General features: G+C 39.4%; 1 protein-coding gene across 1 annotated transcript; it reads right to left on the bottom strand.

Annotated features, from left to right (window-relative positions):
* Positions 1-1,952: 1,952 nt before the first annotated feature.
* LOC112554642 (potassium voltage-gated channel protein Shaw-like) lies at positions 1,953-22,904 on the bottom strand. Its single transcript, XM_025222570.1, is given in 9 exon segments — positions 1,953-5,815; positions 6,641-6,857; positions 7,398-7,708; positions 7,947-8,108; positions 8,453-8,715; positions 8,718-8,949; positions 10,233-10,454; positions 17,644-17,962; positions 22,426-22,904. Coding segments are annotated over 8 exon segments (1,887 nt in total). The 5' UTR covers positions 17,932-17,962; positions 22,426-22,904; the 3' UTR covers positions 1,953-5,623.
* Positions 22,905-23,141: the final 237 nt, after the last annotated feature.

The following is a 23,141-nucleotide window of genomic DNA, read 5'->3' as shown; positions in this document are numbered from 1 at the left end:
TCTCTAGCTCCTTATATTTGCTTGCTGACTGAAAAGAAAAAGACCAACGTGTTTCAAAATACCTCTGTCTGGGTATATTATAAAGAAAAAAAATTGTTTAGTTTAGCTACCGCATGTCTTCCCTTTAATTAAACTTCCTTTTTAGTTTGGGATTTGAAAGACTCTTAGCTTCATCGGCTCTCAAATGCCAGTTCAAGCACAGACATGTTCAATCCATGGACTGTTAGTGTTCACTGCCTCCACTAGTCGGTTAGTTAGGAACAATGAGACCTTTGATATAAGGCCTCGGCGGACATCTTCAAGGTCCTTTCCCGCCTTTTAAGAGTTCATAGCAAGAAGGTGGAAGTGAAACGAAGCATAACAAATTGTTTGGAATGAATAATCATTAATTCCTCTTTGTGGTTTTCTTACACTTAAACAGCGAGCTTACAGCTATTGTTGATTCTCAAAGAAAAATTTTGAAAAATGCGTGGTCTGTCTTTCCCGCTCAGTCTTTCTTTCTTTTTTTCCTTTTTTTTTTTTTTTCTTGTTGTCTGGGAGATCGACTGAGTAGCTGGCTGTCTTGTTGGGAATTTATTGATGTTGAAAGTATTGGAAAGAGAGTACAGAACCAGGAAGTTGCGAACATTTTAACCATTTAAACACCATATCCCTGCCTGTGTGGCATTATTTACACAGATGTACCCGGAATTTTATTTCTTAGCAGAACAGACTGAATGTAAATAGTTCAATACTGTGTGCACTGTATGTTTTGCCATGCTCTGTTTATTGGGGAGGATTCTCTGAATAGTCTTCGGATCAGGGGTAACTAGTGGCAGGGTATTGTACTATTAACAAAAGCGAAGCAAAGATAGGATGATAGCTTGGGTGGCAAACTGAAAAAGAGGTGTGCCTGACCATTCGTTGGGTGTACTTTGTGAGTCTATTAAGTACATTTACATAACGGAGACCTACCGAAAATGTGAGAACATGAATAGAAAACAGAGAGAGAGATGATAGAAAGAAAGACAATAGAAAGAATGGTATTACTACAGTCCACTATTCTTCTCATGTATCTATACTAATATATTTTTCATTAGTTTTTATTTTCCACGGGTTGAAAAAAGCTCAGAATGTTGTAATTTTCATCTTTCATATTTGTTTTCTATTTTCCACTAAAACATGAAGCTATGACACGTTCCTGTTCTACTACAAATTACTGATATAAATAAATACAGTGCTGTATCATGTCCAATAAACCAGTCATATCATGAATATTCTTGTCTAACATCTTTCTGGAATTTTCTTTGTTAAAACCTTTAAATGATATTTAAGTGTTGCTTTACCCCTAGAGAATAAAGGTGGCATATTTTCTTTACACTATAGCCATCTCTTTTATTTTCGTTACCCACGTGTGAAAAATGTTTGTTTGTTTGTGGGTGTGGCTTTTGCTAAGTGTAAAAATCATGATGTTGACGCTTCGCTAGGCTACTGCCAAGCATTTGGCTGTAATCTAGGGCTAATCAGGGGATTCTTTTATCTCCATCAATAAATGGCATTAACGAGCAGTGCAGGCCAAGACCAATGTCCTCACGGGAGACCGGATCAGAGATGTTTGCCTTGGACGTCAGCTCTTTGTGCCAACAGCCGCACTCAGCACGAGGGTTTGTGTTCCGACGAGGATTTACGCTGGTGGGAAGTGAAGGAGGCCATGTGGATAAACATGGTGGTTGTCATGGCGATACGGCAGGATGTGGTAGGGGACTCATCTCCAAGATGACGATAGCAGAGTTGATTCTACGCAGCAAAAATAACGGTTAAATGACAATCGCACTGCACCCCCCCCCATGTCGCAGTCCAACTCCTCCTCCACCACCACCATCATCACCACCACCACCACCACAGCCTTCTAGACCACGAGCGCACCAAAAATTCGAACACAACCCTGTACATAAGCATTGCTTTTCATTTATTCTTACCACATGCTTTGATGTGTGTTAAATAATTAACTGGGACATTTTAGGTAATTATAAATATAAACCAATATAGTGCAATGTAAAAACATTCATTAAGAGAATAGCATTAGGACGGAATCTTTTGCAGCAAGAAAAAAAATCCTTTTCTCACTTGAGGAGGGTTTGACGATAGACAATAACAGATGAAATGCTTCTGGGCTGACCTCTGTTTTTGCTTGCTCTGGACATGAAGAATACAGTAAACAGCTACTGGAGAATGTAAATATTATATATATACAAGCTGATCAATTATTAACTGTATAAATATGTACATTCAAGCTCCTATTTGAGAGAAAAAAAAACCGTTTTAATTTTTTACGAGCTTTAGTTGACAAAGACGAAGTGGAGATAAACTAGCCTTAATTTAATGAAAACAAGTTCGTGATGAAACTTTTATTTTGTGTAGTTTTAATATCTTTAAATTGCCCTATTTTAGCTCTAGAAGTAATGAGATTCTTCAAAGTATCTGTCAAGAGTTGTGTCAAAAAGCCGTTTTTTTATATGGTATATTTTTTTCTCTTTCTATTCCCGTGTTCTGTATGCTTTCAAGTGTTTTCATAATTAATGACGGTCAACTCAGCATATTTTATAAATTTTACATACAAATTGTTTCAGAAATCTGTTATAAACAAATTTATAATGAAAAATAAATTGTAAAACTAACATTCCATATATTGTCAGCAATGTTAAGAACTTCAGAGATTATTGTTTGTGACCAGCACAATCAACAACAAATAAATGAGAATCACGAAACTGATAATTACAGAAAGGACAAATTACTTCTGATGCAGACAAGACAAATCAATAAGTGGACTTAAATCTGTTATTTAATTTTTTTTCTCTTTTACCCAGGTTCATTTCGTTTGTGGTATCAGAACAATCAGTGGATTTGGATAGACTACTGACAGACTAGTGCACTTTTTTTTTTGCTGCAAGTATTTGCTTAATGATGATGACGATGAGGATGATGACGATGACGACGACGACGACGATGATGATGAGGATGAAAGATCATGCTCTCATCGCTTGAGACTAGACGAGACTTTGCCAGCAGACAATGGACTGAAGGACAAACAACCGTGCAGGCAAGTAATAAAAGAAAAACATAGAAGACGCAAAGAGGAATCGTGGAACAAACAAAGATTGAGAGTTGCGGAAATCTGCAGGGCAATAGGAGCAGGCAGACTAGTCAATAGACGGGAAAACAGTGAAAGAAAGGGTTATAAAAGGAACTAGCATTATGTGGATTGATGTTAAGAGTAATAATCATAAAACAGGTGTGTTTCAGTGCACGTTTAAAGAATTCAACGGTGGATAGGTGGAGGATATTCAAGGGGAGAGATTTCCAATGTTGTGCAGGACAGTAACTAAAACTTCGATGACCATATGTGGTTGTTCTGGGACAAGGATGTGGTCATCAAACAAAGAGTGGCATTGTCTGGCTGGGGAGCAGGAGGCCAGGAGTTTAGAAATAAATTTAAAAAACTGCACTGACAGCTTTCACAACTTCTTGTATTCGGTACTTTCGGAGGGGCAGCGTTCATTGACCCCCATCACACCAAAATTGTGATTCCGCATCCTCAACAGAGCTCGGTGATACAATTAAGTGTCACGCCGACTAACAACTCTAACGTACCGGGACGTGACAAATTCCGACATTTGGAGGTCTTTATTTAATATTGATTGGTCATGTGACAGCGTAAAACACTCTAAGACCCTCGTCCATCCCCCTACTCCCCTTTCGTGCGTTAAGAGACCTTCAAGAGGTCGACAGAGGAACAGACTGGCAAACAGGAAACTAAACTTCCCCTGCTTGATGAAGACCCTTGTCATCTGCTGCATTCGTCATACTTCGCATCCTTCCAAACGACCAGTGCAGTTCAAGAAAATGAACAGAACTACGTTTTCACAACCCATGTCCTTCACTGAGACGCAAAAAACGATTTGGTAAAAGGAGTCTATTCGCCATCTTGTTCGATTTCCCCTAAACATTGCTTACAAGAACTGACCATAAACCACAAAAGGAAACGAGCTAGGAGATCATATTTTCGACTTGTTCTTCATTACGATTTTTCTCTCCGGCATATTGATTACCTCCACTGTAGAGAGAGAGAGAGAGAGAGAGAGAGAGAGAGAGAGAGAGACAGCCCCCAATTTCCCTCTTGCTCGGGAAATGATAAGGCAATATAATGCATAATGCAACTGCTGGTATCAATGCTGGGTTAGAAACCAGTAATGTATCGAATTGCCGGCATCACCTACTTTGCACTTGTTTTCGACACGCCTAACATGCCACGTGAGAGTTTATTTGTTTGTTTGTGTGGCGGAGTGAGTGAGGTGGTTACACCTGCCCTATCACCCGAGGTGCACAACAAAAGAAGTTCTTGTTCAGTATTTTCTTTATCAGCTCCTCTAAACATGCCATTCTCGACGACCTGTCACCATGTATCGATTGTCGCTGAGCTGAATCTGATGTTGAGATAACACTGAAAGGTCTGAAGGGTTCAGATGGGAGAAGTCTTTGCTTATTTGAAAGTTATTGGTTTAGCCTTTAAAAAAAATGGTGTCTAGCATCCGATGTTTTTTATTTCTTGCAGCATGAACAGGTACCTCACACAGGTGTCTCTAATCTGAAATAAACACCAGGTTTACCTGTTTGACCTTATCTGAACGATATTGGTAAAAAGGTTGGTAGTACCTAACCTTAAGATTCGTGTATCATCAGCAGACAGACCTTTCTCCGTCTCTTTGGTTAAAAGTTGGGTTCTTGTTCTAAAAATATACGGACACTTTCATGTGCAGAAATTAAAATAAAATGTTTACAACCTTGTCCTGTTCTGTAACAGTTATAAAACCGGATGGGCGACAAAAAAGCTGTAGAACACTATACAGGAATTCGTGATGGCTTGAGCAAAATACCCTGAACGATAGCTGAGTGAGGAATGATGAAAAGTACAAACAGAAATCAGCATGACAGACCAGATCCTAGCTGCACCTGGGAAAGTATAAAAAAAAAGTTGTCCTTGGACAACCCGGTAACCAAAGGCATTGTTAATGATAATAATGATGGCCATCACCATGACGACGACACTAATCACAATGACGACGAACATAATAAATCGTAGATAATTGAAAGACATCATCAACACATTGACATTTGCTGCTATGTGCAACTGTTCAGTCGCGTTCACAGTCTCCCTGCTTCTCTGTAAATCCAATAAAGGCATTTTCTTTGATGTCTTGGTGGCTCCTAATATCACCAGCCACTCTAACAATCCGCAAAGTGAAACAAAATCCTGCGACATGAGTCGGACATTATGGGTTCTCTTTGAGCAGATTGTTCTTTTTTCGCCAGGACTAGGTTTGGGATTCTTCGTGTTTTTCTGTTCCAAAAAAAAATCACGTAACTTGATTACTAAATTTCCATGTAGACCCATTTCTGAATGGAAGTGATTAAGCAAAATTTGCTCCTATAAATGGTTTCTCGTGGTCTATCTCCTCGTCTGCCTCATGACATTTTTCAACCATTTGTAAGCGGGATTCTTTCAATGTCCTTGCAGCTGCTGTGCAAATGGCGTTCCATGTCCTTGCATCTGTTCTGCAAATGGCGTAGCTGACCCTCGCATCCTCTAGTGATGAGGCTGGGATGTTTTTGACAATGCTGCGACACCGGAAGCTAACTGAGATCGAGGAGTCAGCTTGGCCTTGACCTGCTCTCTGCGGTGAGCTATCATGTCCAGTTGTCGTCTGCGTTCGTCCTTTTTCTTCTCCTCCACATCCTGGAGCTCGTGAAGCAGATGTTCCGATTCCAAGACTTGGGGCTGCAAAGAAGATCAAGAAGTTTTAACCAATCAATGTATGATTACTAGTATTATTCCGTGATGTCTGTAACCTCATTCGATAATCCCCTGATCACTAATTTTCATGGTTTGGAAATCATGGATACTCCAAAGTCCATAGTCTTATAGTATTTAGTGAATTTCCAATGAATGAAGGCTTTGAAAACTGGTAATGAAAAGGTAACATTATATTGATGAACCGTTATTGATTGGTGTATGAAATCATTTGGGGTCAGTATATATATATATGATATGGTTTTTATGAGTACTTTGGGGGCATTGGGTCACACCATTTAAGTACACAGAGCAAGAAAAAAAATCACGATGATATGAGTGCTGCTGCTGCTGCTGCTGCTGCTGCTGCTGCTGCTGCTGATGATGATGATGATGATGATGATGATGATGATGACAACAACGACTACAATAAACTAATCAAAAAGAAAACAAAGGATGTGTTCTAGTGGGTTAAAAAGTGTTGTAAAATTACTTTTCTCGGCAACATTTACAGTTCGAAAGCTGATAGGTTTGATAAAGGTTTCAACGCAGTGTAAATATACACATGGCTTCTTTTACAGTAAGTTTTTTTTAAAAGGTAAGCAGTGGTGAAACGTTTTAGGACAGAAGGTGCATTTAGCTAGAAACTCTTCACAATGGAGTTTGATTTTTTCAAATCCCGGATCTTCCTGTCTAAATGCTGGGAGTTAGTCATTCCACGCTTCAATTTCTTACTCGACACACTTGTTCCTGACATTTAAACATCTCTGGAAGCTTTGGCAGCAAGGGAATGCATATTGATTCTTATCTTACTGTTTTCGAATCGTGCTCGAACCCAAAGTCCATTTCTGGTGTCCCTGGTAACTCAAACTCCTGAACGATTTCAGACACCGTCTGTATTCTTGATGAGTTGTGGTCGTTGACGTTGACATCCTGTAAACTTGATTGTCTCTTATCCCTCCTGGAGCCAGAGTGGACACGATCTTCACTGGGTGTGACACAAGTGTCTATACCTGAGTCCTTGGAGTTCCTGTTAGCAACAAAATACTTTAAAATTATAACAGAATGAAAAGTGTTTTCCAGGTAGCATCCCACTGTGAGCAAGGTAGTAAAGTATTAAGAATATTAATATGATGCATTAGTATGTGATGTTGTTATAGAATGGATGCAATGATTCTGAGATAATGCTATAATTTTGTTTTCATGTCTTATCAAGGGTTAAAAATCTTTCGTTTCTGCTTATATGCAGGACTGATACAGCTGAAGGAACTTTTGATCTCTTTATAGACAAGAGTAGTCGATAATTTTCTCTTGCCAACCTGCCACTTCAACAAACAAAAGTGAAAACGTCTTTCATCTACAATGCTTCATGTATTGAAATTGAGCAAGAGAAATTTTTACCATTTATTTCAAATTGATATTTCCATCGATATAAGTTCCAGCTAATGCCGACAGATAAACTAAATCAACTCAGCAACATCCTGCCCACCCCCAGTCAAAAACAAAACAAACAAAGCACAGCATAGCAAACACTAAAACGAATTCTCTCACTCTCACTCGGAATCTTCACCTGGATGTCATTGTTCTCGGGGTCTTCATGTCCTCAAGCTTGTTGAAACTGTCGATGGTGGTTGTGTTCTGGCGACGGTTTTGTACGTTGATGGCAAGTCTTTTGATGAATTCAGCTGCCCGCTGGTTCTTCAGGATGAGCTTTCGCTGCAGCTCTAACTTCTTCTGTGGCGGAAGCTGATTGCGCGACTGCGCGTGCATGTAGTAGAGCGTGAAGTTGTTGACCACAATAGGCACCGTGAAGGCCACGGTCAGAACTCCGCATATCACGCACATGGTACCTATGATGTAGCCACCTTCCGACATTGGCACCTGTACAGGTGAAACAAACTCGTAAGGCTCTGAAACTGCACGTTCAATATTATTCTTGCGCAAACAGATATACAAAAAAATACACAGATATACACACAGGAAGCATATGGGTACAATACAGTGTGTATCCCTACACCAATATTCCCAATGAAATTCTCGTTAAATAAATACAGAAATAATTCTGATGTTAACTAATCTTTTCTTAATATCTAATAGTTAAGACGTAAATCTGTACTACCTTATCACCATAGCCTACAGTTGTCATAGTTACGATGGCCCACCAGAATCCAATAGGGATGTTACTGAAGGTGCTGTTTTCTACATAAAAAATGACGCTGGCAAATATGAGGACGCCGGAGAAGAGAAAAACCACCAGCAGAAGCAGTTCCTTGGTGCTCACCTATACAAAGTTTACAGAAACGATTTATTGATTATTGGGATTTAATACAGAGGAGGAAAAAATCTATAAAGTTGTCCTTCCTCTTTGTCTGTTTGCCTGTCTATTTGTGTCGTAATCCGTTATTCTGTCTTTGTGTGAGTTTATTAATCCCTGTCTGCTGTACCAAAAAAATTTTTGGAATAAAATTACAGATTGCATTTCTTGCTTTTTTCCTTACTTTTCCTTTTGGTCGTAATTTTTCTTATTTCTTTGATTCTTTCATAATTTGGTTGAATTTTGTGAAGTGTCCTGTTCACAAGATAGAAGACTACATAGAACAAGGGGACTCGGACATTTCCTCAGACCTTTATAGTGTAAACCAGAATCTTGAACGCCGTATAGTGTTTCATCAGCTTGAAAATTCGCAGGACCCGGATGATGCGCAGCGCCAGGACGGAGCGCAATATGTTGGTGGCGCTGTTGCTGGAGATGACGGTCTTGATGATGATGGACGTGAAGTGAGGCAGAAGGCACAGAATGTCGATGATGTTGAGGGGCCGGCGGAAGAACTCCATCTTCTTTGGCGCGAAGCCGACACGCACTAGGTACTCCAGCGTGAAGAAGGCGCGCAGACGTAGTCCAGATAGGTCATGACCTCGTGCGGCTCGGTCTGGTCAAAGGACAGACTGGGGGTGGTGGTCTGGGTCTGGCAGCAGCACGAGTTGTCTGTCGTGTAGTTCGTGGTGGTCGTGCTGTTGGGTACCTTGGTGTTGGGCAGTGGCACTCGGAAGATTGGATGAGTTTCCAGAACGAACACAGCGATCGACAGCAGCACAAAGAACATGGACAGGAGGGCAAAGGCCTGAACAATAAAAATTGAAACGTTACAGGCATTTTTTGCAAAGCACAAAAACAATGAAGACCACTAGATTATTTTATGTATAATTTTGTTTTGTCTAAAAGTATTAATTAGAAACAATTTATTAATCATCTTACGTCGTTATTATGTCAATTCTTGTCCTTCTTTCTTCTTCCCCTTGTTCTTAATCGTCCCCAGTGGAGCATAGGGCTGCAACTACACCCAGCCATCGGACTCTTGTTATTCTTTACTTTCTTTTTATTTTTCTTCCATTAAGTCTTCTTTTTTCTTCTTTGTTCTTTTAACTTTCATCTGGTTTTTTTTCAGTTTCTACGCGACCCACCCTCTCTCTCTCTCTTCTCTACTAGCTCACTTGCGGCACGCCCATGCCTGCCCCTGCTCTCTATATCATCCAGTATTGGATTAATCATCTTTTGTTCCAAGCCACAGCAATGCTCTGTTCTCCCAACATCTGCGACGCAACGGGTAAACAATATGAAAATATTATTAAGATATCTGGATCGGTGATGTAAATTTAGCTCGTCAGACTGGACACAAGTCCTCAGCTTCCCTTTGCTGGTCGCTTAATTTAAATTCTCCGATGAAATACGATCTTCGTGCTGCTTTGTAATTGAGTATTAACTTTTTTACGTTGTTGCGAAACGCCGAAAATGAATCGAAGAGCGGTATAGGTCAAAGGTCAGTTCCCTTCCTGGAAGCTATTTCCAGTCCACTTCTGCTATAAACACTCACCGCACCGCAAATCGTGTGATCAATAGGCGACCGTGAGAAAATGGCTTTACCTGAGTGTCACAAAGTGACAAACCACAATAAACGACTCTCTCTCTTTCTTTCTCTCAACGGCGTTAGAACCCGACAGCACTCGCACTGGACGGTTCGATACCCGTGTGGCGCAGCATACTTTCGCCCTTTGAACTCAACTGTGGAATGGATACCTAACTTTTTAAATACTGAGGAAGATAAAGTAATGAGGAAAAGTTAAGCTGATCGTGAGGTGTGAGGTCTCTAACACTTCCCTCCCCATTGACAATAGAACTACTCGTACAAATTTGCAGAAAATTAAACAGTGACTGTACAAGGTAACAGTAAGGACTTTGAACTAAAAAGAGTCAAATAAATGGACATCAAAGACACATATTATTAGTTGAAACTCTTCAACTATCAAACACGGATAAGGACAAATCGACTATTTAACTAAATAAGAGTATAGCAGTAAACAAACTCGCTTATTGTTCTCCAAAAACAAAGTCGTGTAGGTAGCATACCTTAGCTCCCCGAGATGATGACGGATCTTCTAGAAAGATCCACATATTTTGCTTGAATTTTGTGAAGTAGGACAGCTCCTTGGTCAGGCTGTCCTCTTCGAAACGAAAGGTGAAGTTGTCATCTAGTGCAGTCAACGTTTCTTTGTTCTCCTTGAACTTGCAGTAGTGACCCCAGCAACAGGGCTCGATGTCGAGCTCTGTCAAGCCCCAGTACTCTAGTTCCTGAAACAAGAATAATCTATGTAAATGCAACTATCTAAATACAATTTATAAATATCGATGATAATTATTAGTGTGGACAAAAGTGCTGGAATCTTGTAGAATTTTACTAAATATATTTTATTCTATTAAAAATGTCACCCAATCCACATAGTATGAAAATAGTTTAACACTCATGCAGAAGTTACTTTTGAAAAAAAATTAATTATGATTACACATTGAATTAATTTTACAATCAGACTTCTCACTTCACTTCTCACTCTCACTCTCACTCTCACTCTCACTCTCACTCTCACTCTCTCTCTCTCTCTATCACACACACACACACTGCTATACTATTCTGAATTTTTTTCATTCAGCAAAAAGTTCCAACATCAAAGAAATCAGATAATAGTCTTAAGTGCTGATGCTAAGGCTCTTACTCAAGTTTATAACTTGATCAGCATTAATACTAGTAATTATTGTAGGCAGGAGCAATGCAGCAAAACACTTTTACACAAAGCTTATTAATTCTGCATTCCCCACAAATAGTTCCTAATGCTTGTTTGAAGAAGAAATCGTTTGGGGATGCTGATAGGAATTCGTAGAAAACTATCAACTCGTTCTCCTCAATATTATTCTGCAGACGACATGATTGTTTACTGAGGATACATTTCTATTTTCACTCAAATCTGATTCCTTTAGTAAATTAAAGACATCCAGTAGACAGGCTTCCCTTATCCTTATCTTTGAATGGCTTCACTGTAAAAATGTGTCATGTCAATATTCTTTACCAATGTTATTGCTTGTCTGTCTGTCTGTCTGTCTGTCTGTCTGTCTGTCTGTCTGTCTGTCTGTCTGTCTGTCTGTCTGTCTGTCTGTCTGTCTGTCTGTCTGTCTGTCTGTCAAATAAATCACATTTTGCAATTTATTATCTAACATTATGTGAGCTTCGTGCATTTTGTTTACGATTTTGATCGATTTTATCCATAGAGATGCAAAGTGAACTAAAATTTGTGCCTGCCGGAACTCAGTCGTAAAACTTAAGTCTTTAGGAGCTTATTTATGGGTTTATAATTGATTTTTGCCACAGGTGCGGAGAAGCGAAGTTTATTAACAATGTGTGTATGACGTAAGACTCCGGTGATCGCGGTGTTTTCTGTGTTATAGGGTTTCCATCACCATTCCTCTATTCTGTCCGATGTCTGTGGACTAGTCGTTTTAGTTTAGTTTATTCCTCGTGTCTAATCGAGGACAGTAGGGCTGCAACAACACCTCACCTGCGGACCCGGTATAGGGCAGCCCCTCTCAGTTGTGCCCATGTGGTTTCGAATTCCTTGTCCTCGCTCTCTACTGTTCTTTATTTGTAAATCTTATGTAAAATGCCTAGAATTCTCACTACGCTTTTCATATCGGCATAAGAAGTGCCCAAATGGTAAACCTTTTCCAGAAATTACCTTATTCACGTTATACCAAAACAATTATTCATTCTAGATTTCTTTGTTAATGTTTGAAGTAAGAGCAGAAACCCATACAGGGAAAGCAATATTCAAATACGCGGGGTTTAATTTTTAATCACATTAGAATTCTGTGTCGTTAGTTTCTAGGTTTCATCCATTCATCCCTTAGCACGACTTGTCCATGTTGTGGTTTGTGTAGACTACACCTGCATTGTTTAAAACCATGACTATACCTATCAGTAACGTGTCTAAAGAACGTTGGCTTTTTTTTTTTTTTTGCTCCGTACAAGAAAAGAAGCAGACTCCACACTCACTATTCCCTGTATGACAGTGGACCTTCCATCACCGATTGCACTCTGGACTAACTGGTGTCTGAAGCAACAACGCACAATGACTGTTAAACTATTCTGAAGGCTGGAAATGAATCTTGCAGGCGGATGAGAAATTTATTGCCAACATCTTTCATCTCCTGTCACTCGCTAAAGCCTCCATTTTGACTGGACCAAACCTGTTCTGCAATCTCCTACAATGTGGAACACATTTCTAAGTCTACCTATTCAGATTAGGGGACTGGCTTGTGGCAGTAGATAGAAAATTAATGCATGATAATGTGTGTTATTTTTGTTTTATTTATATAATTTATTTTAGCATTAGATTAGCTTGTAAGTCTCCTTCTGGTAACATTTTTTATTTCGTTTTTCCTTCCCCCTTTATAGAGTTTATTTTTATCCTCTTCTAAAAAATCCCTTTTTACCTGTTCAGAGTTTCTACCTTTCAAATTTGTAAACGATTTTTCTACTCTGATTTCGGTGAAAGCTGTACTGGCTAAAGCTGTTCGCTTCTCTGTCTCATCTCGTCTTTGAAACTAATCTCACAGGAACGACACGTGCTCCTCTCTGTCGGCCTCGGAGCAATGAGGCCATCGATTGGACACCGGAAGTTGGTCATTGCACTACATCTTGTGTCATTCTCCCTGCCACCCGCATCGCGTGCCGACTGCTAAACACGTCAGTCACGCCACCCTGCCCCCATTACCTAGCAACAAAACTCTTTGTCATTCAGCCACTCGCACTTCTTCCGCAGACAGCAAGAACGGTTCGGAGAACAGCTTTCTCAGAAGTGTCTGGTTCGAAGTCAGCGTACATTTTTTTTTTTGTTTTGTTTTTGTTTTTAGTTTTAAAGCAGACTTAATTTGCGGCTGAGTGTAGAGGGATGTTATTTTATGAAGTCCTTTCTCAATGCGGTATATGAAATAGAGATCACTGGTTTCATGGCACGGTATGATAACATAGTTCGTCTCTTGTGCTGGTCTACAGATTGCCATCCACCCTCTACCCCTACTAGTAATATATACCCATTTAAACAAAAAGCTCTTCTATTTTTGTTGTTGTTGTTGTTTGTTTTTTTTTTTTTGGTTTTTTTTTTTTTTTAGTAAGATTGCTTACATCGACGTGCGTCCACGCGATTGTTCAAATCCGCTCATGCATTCATGCGTGACATGTTCATGTGTATGTGTGTGTGTGTGTGAGAGAGAGAGAGAGAGAGATAGGGGGGAGGAATATTTCTTCTTCATATATAGTATTCTATGTCTTCAATTATCTGTATTTTTTCGAGCGAACAGACTTTCAAAACATTCCAAACCACTTGAGCAAGCAAGCGTGTCTGTTGGACCACGTCTGCCTCTAGGACAACAAAAGCAAAACCTATAGCCATGAACAAAAGAATTTTACAGAGACAAAACACACAAGCGGAAGTATATTTTATAATTAACGATGCATCAGATCTTGCTTCGAGAATTCCCATTGTGTTGTGGGCTCTATTCCTTTGAGTCATAATTATATTTTGCTAACAATGGTTAATATTTATGTAAACAGCGCCTGTGTGATAAATTTTGCGTTGGTTATGACAGGCTTGCCAGACTTGTGTTGCCTGTGCTCATGGCTACGGTGCCAACACGCGCTCCGAGGAAGATCTCTGTCAATAGTGTTGTTTGCTTTACAACCACAACTAAAGTGAAACCAAATTTGTAGTTCACTTCTCTCATTGGCCATTACTCCTCCGCAATCTAATTTTCACGGAAGAATTATTTTATTTCATTACTCTGAATTAAGTGCAAGGCAAAAACTTAAATAGACTGCACGGACCTTTTTTTTTTTTTTTTTTTGAGATATTATACGGGTATGTAACCTGCACCACAAATTATGGGGATGACCTCTTCCAGTTTTGGTTTGGGTTCATCGATGAATATACAGTATGTGAACAATGTCTGTGCTTAATGCACAATTGTCGGTTGTTATCAAACTACATTCAGCTGATTTCAAATGCTCAGGTTATCCTGAGTTCTATAACAGAGAAATAAAAAAAATGCTGCCACAGACTAATGGACGGGAAAACTAGAAGCAGACGACAGGCTTCTTTAGTTTCAACGAATCGTGCTACTGCATCGGCATCAACATTGCATTTCAGTTTAAGACATCTTTATTCTACAACATGTCAATCTGCAGATAATTGATTATTCTACTACTGAATATTCAGATAAATAAAATTAGCAAAGTTCACATTCATTAAGTTCACAGGGGGTGAGCCATATTATATTTATGTTACGGTACGTGATCAAGATTTCATTTTTAATGCTAAAATCTTGAGATTCAAGTATCACAAAAACATATTCCTGTGGTATTTTATGACAAAGAGACACGAGAGATATATCAATATTGTCCCTTAATCACACCTGGGTTTGTTCAGAAAACAGGAAAAGGCGGTATATCTAAAAATAGTGTCGTCTGCGTCAGCTGAATCTGAAGAGAAAAGATGCAAAGAAAACAAACCAGGACACAATGCTGTTGCTGAATATTCTCTTCGAAACTCAGATGGAGCTAGCTTGTACTCATTGTCATTTCCTGAAGATTTCTATCTGCACAGTCTATCTAAGACAAGAAACACATTTACCTATTTTTAACTAAGTTTTTAAGCCTGCACACAACAGCTAGCATATTCTTGGTCTTTAAATTACAAGATATCACGGGTTAACAAATTGGCACGTCTTTAAACAGTTCTGATTTATGGAATCTATCTTTCACGCCGTTTGAGAATAAAAGGCATTTGAAGATCTGGTTTTGCAAACTATTTAATCTCGATGAGAGGGCTGATCGTTTGTTGGTTATTCAAAATTTTAAAGTTTATGGAAACGTAAAAATGACAAAGGAACTCCCTCGAAGGAGATTTAACACCAGCAGTTTGGTCTGAAATCATTTGGCTTGCTTTAAGAGAAAATCATTGTCGGGATCAAAATTGTCACGTGTGGTCAAGAAGCATTTGCATATCTCACATTGACAAAAATGCTCAAGTAACAGATTGTAAGATTATTAAAACTAATGAGTCATTTGGTGAGAAGAGTTCAGATAAGGAATTCAGTCGCTAGCAACAGGACCGAGGGTCTTAAAATGTCAAATTAACGGTTATCAAAGCAGAATTTGATGGATAAGAATAATCTTTTTTGTTGCTTCCTTTTTTGAAAATTCTTCTTGTCTTAGCCTTTCTAATTGTGAATTTTCATTTAAGTTCGCTATACGTTTCACAAAGTTCTCCGATTTCTATTTTATTGCTAGTTGCTTTTGTCAGCGGGACCGAATTTATTATCCGAGTTTAAAAGCAGCCGAAACTAAATGCCGATCGATCATTTTTTTTCAAATCTTTCCGTTTGATTAACACATTCATAAAATGGTGCACAAATATCCATTACTATAAGTCATCTTTAGTCTTTTAAGGACCCTGATAGATGACTGACATCTTCTTTGTATTCTAGAAATCTTTGTTCTACATTCACTTCTTGTGTGATTCTAAACAACATGTTTTGCTATTTGTGTGATTATAAGCAGTTCTAAAATTAGTCCTATTCATCCCTTCCTGTCGACATCATTATTGTTTGAGCCTTGCTTGTGGATAAACATGCTGTAATTTTCTTCTCTGGGTGCCTTAAAGGCTCTAATCAAATTCTTCAGCACGTAAAAAACACTGATCTCAAAAACATATGGAATCGAAATTATTGTATATCTCACGATTTTGTTCTTCATTGACAACCCATTCAAACATACATCAGCTACAGAAAATGTATAGTCTAATTAATTCCTAGAAACCGTCTGTACTTGTAAATCGAAAGTTCTTAAAAGAATAAGCAAAAAGTATTAGTCAGTAAATTTCATTTCAGACCCAAAACGAATCTGCGAGTTACCTTTCATCAACTCTTTAGGGAGTCTGCTACTTCTGTTAAGCTATCAAATTATGTTTAAAATCATTTAAACACTTTTTTAAAAACCACTTACAATTCATTAATGGCTACATATACTAATTTTTGTATAAGAAACAGAAAAATTGAATTCAGCCAGTTTCAATAGTAGACCTTTTTTTATTAATTACTGTCTGTTGCTTGCACAGATGTCTTCGATACTGGAAAGCAATGTCCACTGTCGTATCACCTTTCATGTTTTATCATTTTTATTTTATTCCAGTTTATTTGTTTTCTCTGCTTCTCTGAGGTATGCTGTCTAATACCTATTTGATATAGGTTTTTGCATATATCTGTACTGACTTCTTAAATAAACGTTATTGTATTTGAAAATATGGCAGTTGTCGCGGGACCTTTCGCGTTCTTTGAAACATCCCATTTGATCTGACACTGATAACAGAAAGAGGATTGCGATAGTGTAACCATTTTCATGTCCGTTGCCAGGGTTTGCAAGTTCAGATAAGAGAAGCAAACGGCTGCTATTAGACGCCAGTTCGACAGCTCTTCGGGAATAACAGCAAACATGTTATCAAAATATGAATTATTCTCCCCTAAAATGTCCCATATATCCCGTATTAACCTTTTCTCTGTAATTCACGACTGTTGTTGTGGATACCATTGAGAGCGTGTGAGGTTTTTGTTTGCTATTAATGGGATAACTAATTAATGTGCAAACAGCTTATTAAACAGGTTAATGGACAAACATTGAGAAAAGACATATTGGTCTGTCCTAAAACCTGGCTTGTTTTGCCACGACAAACCAGTAGAGTTATCTCGCATTCTGACGATAGCTCTCCTCCATCAACTTTCCTTTTCCCTCTGATAGGGCTGTTTGGCTTTTACTTAGCATGTTGACTGGCCACAGTTCTGTTTCTAGACATGTCTGGCAGCAGTCAGACAACACAACATCGATTTCTCTAATTTATCGAACTTTCTGCTCTGAACCGCAAAAATCTGGCGAAATTAATAAGAGGTAATACCTTAAACGACCGTCACTACCTAAAAGCAAGAGGCAGGTGTTCCCTACTTAGAGTGCGGGTCCTTGTTCTTTAACCCTGACCTTTTTTCGGTTATTATACTATAGTAATTATAACTATTAATTATAATGGAATAAGCTTAGAATGTCTCGCATGGACATGGCTCGAAAATTTTACTGATTTTATTTATAAACTATTATTTATCGCTGCTTTTTTAATGCTGCAAGTTCGCGAAGAGGGTTAGTCTGGAATACAAACACCGCATGCCCTATCCCTATGTAATTATTTGTAATCATAACTGTTTTCAAGCTATTTTGTCTCATCATTTTGTCCACCCTCTTACAAGCATACTTTATTGTGGTTTGATGAATCCGCTGCCGAAGTAAATACGCCCTTAGGCTACCAATAATGCGATAAATCTCTGTGGAATCAACTACTGGTAATTATTATTTTTTTTAATCGTTATGCCGTCCAACCAACAACCCACTTACATTTTTTATGATGTTCCCGCACAGATTGTGCTCTGTGTGCAATTCGTCTGTGCGGTAGCAGTGCAGAATGGATGAAAAAACGCCCGGATGTCGATCGAAGAAGTACTCTTTCCGCTCAACATCCCACGTCTCGTCCGACTCCAGCCGGTCAGCCAGCAGCGCCAGCCGGGTGGCCGGCCGTTTCCTCAGGGTGCTTCGCATTGTCTCGAAGATTACTCCGCCCACGTTGATCCTGAGGCGGCGGTCGTCGAATTTATCTGACAACCTCTGTGCTAACTGCATCATCATGATTGGACTTGCTGGCCGGAAATAGCTCTCCCTGCAACAAAAACTGGAAATAACACTTTTTTGTTCGTCCATTCTTTGGCATCATTTTGTTAATGATGCTTATAGCATAAAGTAAGGTTCTTAATATCTAGATTTTTATAAATGTAGCAACTTAAGCAGTTGCAGCATTTTTCATTTATATATGTGTATATTTTATCTTTATTTATGATCCCTATCTACCTCTACCAAATAGAAATTTAAAAAGTTAATGTTTCTGACCTTCTGTCACTGGCTTATTTTTTCTATCCCTCCCCTTCCACCCGTACCCCTACCCTCGCTACCTCATTGAAGCCATGCTGCTGCGTTTGTCCCGAGCTTGGCCTTAAAACCCAAAGATCCCTGAGAACACAGCCAAAGCATAATCATTCACTTTTGACAGTGAGCCTTTCAGATTGCCCAGAAATGATTTTTTTGTTCCTTGCAAGCGCAGTCAATATGAATGTCACAGATTGTCACGACCTCATCATTGCACGACATGGCTCAGTCAGGTTCTGTCTGTGAGAACACGTGTCTGTGTTGTCACACTGTGGAGTCTGGCTTAGTGTGTCGCTCCTCCTGAGCTCAATGTTTCTAAGACGATGGAGTTTTAGGGACATCTTAATATTGACCTCACATCTCACATAGAGGTTTTCTTTAAATTTTGGGTCAAATGAGATGAAGAGGATTTTCAAGTGGCACCAATATTTCCTTGAACGTGTTCAGGCATTGTAATCAGGCCTGATATTCAGAGAAGCTAACCTAGAATACCTCAACACTCCATAAATGTTCTCTCACATTTTAACCGTTTATGTTCTCAACTCTCGCACTATAACTCCTTTCCTTTTCTTCCCAACTCTAACACTGTGACCATTTCTATTTCCAGCTCGACAACCCCAACCATTCTCATCTCCAACATTCACTCTCTAATCATCTACATTCATGAATCCTGTATTTTAATTCCGAAATGATAGTTTTTCTGCGTATTATCGCCTTTCCCCTTTTCCTGTTCGGTTTGAGTGCGAATAGCAATGGGATGAATGATTGATGGCTAACTCTGTGGGATCAGGTCAACAGGAAAAACGTAAAAAAAAAAAAAGAGGAAAACTTGATATTGTGGTGTGTGTGTGGGGCGGGGGGGGATGCGCATAGAAAAGCTTATGTTGTCAAGGCTACAGCCAGTGGGAGACAGAGACCTCATGTTATGGTAGCAAAAACAGGGACATTATTGAGGTCAGGTGTGTTTATACTGTTCACGATGTTTCCGATGGAAATGAAATAGGAATGTGTATTTACTTTTGGAGAGTAATTCTAATGCCATACTTATTACTGTAATATTTTCAAAGGGTTTCGCGCTCTTGTGCGCCTTTGAAATGTCATTTCCAGAGACACTTCAGCAAACGTTCAAGCATTTCTTCTACAGACATGGTAAAAACGGTTGACTCTAACTGTCAGGCTTGTCTGATCACAGACTGCTGCAGTACAACCCGCCATACGGATGCCATTTGTTAGGCTACATAGAAATGAAAATAAAGCTGGTCGTGGATATGAGGGTTTGGATGTTGCACTGAAGATTTTGACAAGCACTTTCCCGGAGACAGAATTTTTATTTTTGCCTATCACATCGACTTCTCTGCCTTTCCTTTCCCAACCCTTTTTATCGTGTCAAGTATTTATTCAAGAGCTGATTGCTAGCCCACACGGGTATCGAACCGGCTGGTTGCTCTCTTCTGCTATTGAACTCAGCGATCTGACCACTAGGCTGACACATTCTCTGTGTACTTGTTAGGGATTACTTCGATACAGAATACAAGTGTTATTTGTTTGTACATCGATCAACTGTTTAATTAACACCTGGATCCGTGTTGTACTGATAGCAGAAATTTTATTATCATCGAATCCTTAAAACACAGCCAGAACTAAACTGATATTGTTAATTCCAGAACATTTTTCTCAAGATCTGTGACAAAGACAGACTTGGTGATTAATGTCTGCGTTTTGTAACGTGTTAACAATGGTCACTGGTCAATAGTCACGTGTACAAAAGAGATATATTATTCTAAACAGATATCAACATTTCTAGTCCCAACTATATTCAATTCAATGTTGATGACTTTCTAGAGTAAAATAAATTATTAGAAGGACATCTGTTTTCAAAGGCCCGAAGAACTCTGTCCTTCGATAGGTAACTTGAAACTAGTGACACGTGTACCTGTCGTGGACAGAGTTACAAAGTAATGTAGTGGTTCGGAGATAACGGATTAAACTCAAGTGTTTGAAAATCACTGGATGCCCAAAAATAAAAGAAGGAAGACAAAGCCCGTGAAAATAGTGATAGCACCGGATAACCCCAGTCCCCCCAAAAAAAAATGATATTGAGCTGTGTGAAAAATTATAAATTCACCCATTTCATCTCTCCATCCATTCATCTACTTTCTGCTGTTGTCTACAAATTTAATGACAGCGCTATAACTGCTTGAAAGAAACAGTAAGGATTAGTTGTCCTGAGTTCAGATCTCGTCTTTGACACTCTGTTCTTTCTTTGTTTTTGTTGTTTTTGTTTATGTGGCATCTGTTTACAGGGCTCGATGTTTTGCCTTGATACAGACTTAGTTACAGGCTCGGCGTAAAATACCAATTCTTCTCCCTCCCCTTTGTTCGTTTTACTTGTTCTTTTCTTGCCTTACTAGGTTCCGGGTACAAAATTGATGAGATCGTCAAATCCTGAAGCATTGGTTCGATATTCACGATAACGTCCACGTCTTTCACAGGATGTAAAAACAATTGTCATTCTATTCTCTTTTCATTTGCCATTTTGTCTGTCTACCTGTACAGTGTTTCCGAACTTAGTTTTTACAGCTGTTTGAGTCTGCTATGGATGATCGGTATGCCTGCATGCCCACCCAGCAGTTAAAATAGAACGTTTGGTTCGCTTGGTCCGTGAAAACAATGGCCTCTGAAGCTTATGTCTGTATCTGCAATTCGGATCAGCTTGCTATAGACACCTTTCATGGTTCTGGTATCCGGTTCTGCTCTCTTTGGTCGTTTATGCACCATTTAGTAGCACAGAAAGTGAAGCGACCGTTAGATGAAGCATCAAGCGTTGCCAGGACCCCCGCTTCTCAATACCCGGAGGCGACTTTCCTTCCAAAGAAAAGAACGTATGTGTTGGTATTGACAGTGTAGGATTCGGTTGTTGGTTGCGAACAGGATATAACTTCAGTACAACGCAGAGGAAAATTATAGCCAACAAGAAAAAAGCCATCGCCTTTTGTGAAATTAGCAAAAAAACTGTGGACGCAAATAATTTGTTTATTAATGGAGCAGGATTTGAGATACCATATTTCTGCTCCCTTTAGAGTAATAAATAATCTGTTGTAGTCCTTCCGGGTTTTGTTAAATTTTAATTATAGCTGGCAAATTTACTGATCTCATTTTGTCAAGAACTAAGCATCGTGAAAGATGGGGGATGAAGCCAGGTCTGCTGTCTCCGGTGTTCCCTATATGTTAGAGGTAAAAACTGTTTGTTTAGTGTTACCAAGACCACAAAACCCTATTTTAGAACGAATGAACTTTGATTGATTTGTGCGTGAAGCCATAATGATCAGTGGACTCTATCGACAGGAAGTGCGAACCTTTCCAAGAAAGGTTTTGACCTTTGTCCCCAAGTCTGCGCTTAGGCTTTTAAGTGCCCGAATAAAAAGGAGCATGTTTATGGATTCTCTCGGTTCCGTTTTAGGAGAGAGTTGGGGAGGAGACGGGGTATGGATGACTTTACCACGAGGAAACGTGAGCACTCGTCTTTCAACTGGGTCCCATTAAAATCGCAGACGTTGAATGTGGATGGGTGAGGTGTGGAATAACGACCGCAACACGTGCCTGAAGAGCAGCTACATAGTTTGGCACGGGGGAAATTATAAGAAAACCTAATTAGACCTGAAAGACTTGTAACAATGTATTAAAAATATACGCGTGGTACTGTTAGAGGAAACGTTTATTGACTCTGGGTTTTCGGAAGACAGAAAGAGAAAAGCTCGGACAGACGAAGAGACAAAGTGACATGATGTGGTCGACGCTAAATAACATCATATGATACGAGGGTAAACAACAAAGTAGTACATAACGGTTATTATTGTTTTAATCTTTGTATTTTACCGTTCAACCGCAGCAGTACATTGAGTAGCAAAGACTGAAGATCATAGAGAAACTTATTTTAAGCAGATTTCACGTGAGCTTGAAACACACACACAAACACACATGTGCATATATAATAAAATATCCTTTCTTTCATACTCTGTACACATACCGGTAGACAGATTACCACACAATGCAAGCGCCCACTCATTCACAGACACCTGATGTAACAAGTGGAAACCACTCAACGTGTTAAACCCTCAAACTGCTCTCACTCGACCCACCAAGTCCGTCAACACAATTACGACTGGACTTCTCTAGAGACACAAAGCTTCCATTACTTACGTCAGTGGGGCATCTCTGGCTGGTGGTATCCCTCCCACGTCCGTACAACTGCCAGGCACTTTGCAGAACAAAACAAAACAAAAGTCACCTCGAAGACTCCACAGAATTCATATCGTCCACTCAGGTTCAGCACGAGTAAAAATGAAAGGAATGGTGTTTTGCCGACATAATTGCTGCAGCGACAGGCCTGAGACCTCCAGCGTGGGACGGGATTTATCGGCAAGTCTGCCGGGCATCGGTCACACAACTGCCGCGCCGTGATGGAAGAGACCTGTCGCACGCTGCAGGTGACAAGTGCTGCGCACCAGCAGCAGGCTGGACCCTCGTCTGGCTGGCGGTGCACTCATATGCCCTCGCGACAACGATACGCATGGCTTAGCTTCTAGAAACGTGACCTTTCTCTTCTTCTTTATTCTTTGCCATCTCGTAGCTTTTTTTTTCCCTTTCTTTCTTTTTCTCTCTCTCTCTCTCTCTCTCTTTCTTCAGTAGCAAATATCCCTCATACGTAAGCGAATGAAATACACATTTCTTCCTTCCTTTCTTTTGTTCCACATGGTTTCATGCACTCTTTTATTACTCATCTAGTTGCAATATAACCTATTTTTAATTAGATATGAATTTTTATTATTCCTTGAGCTTCTGTGTTTTCAAGCAGTCAGTGATTTCTTACATTTTCTTCAAAACTCATTATTGCTCCGTGATTTGTGTTTTAAATC

This window comes from Pomacea canaliculata, linkage group LG13, assembly GCF_003073045.1.
Source record: "Pomacea canaliculata isolate SZHN2017 linkage group LG13, ASM307304v1, whole genome shotgun sequence".
Classification (NCBI taxonomy): Eukaryota; Metazoa; Mollusca; class Gastropoda; order Architaenioglossa; family Ampullariidae; genus Pomacea; species Pomacea canaliculata.
The sequence above is the reverse complement of the archived record's forward strand: the minus strand, read 5'-3'. Positions and strand labels throughout refer to the sequence as shown.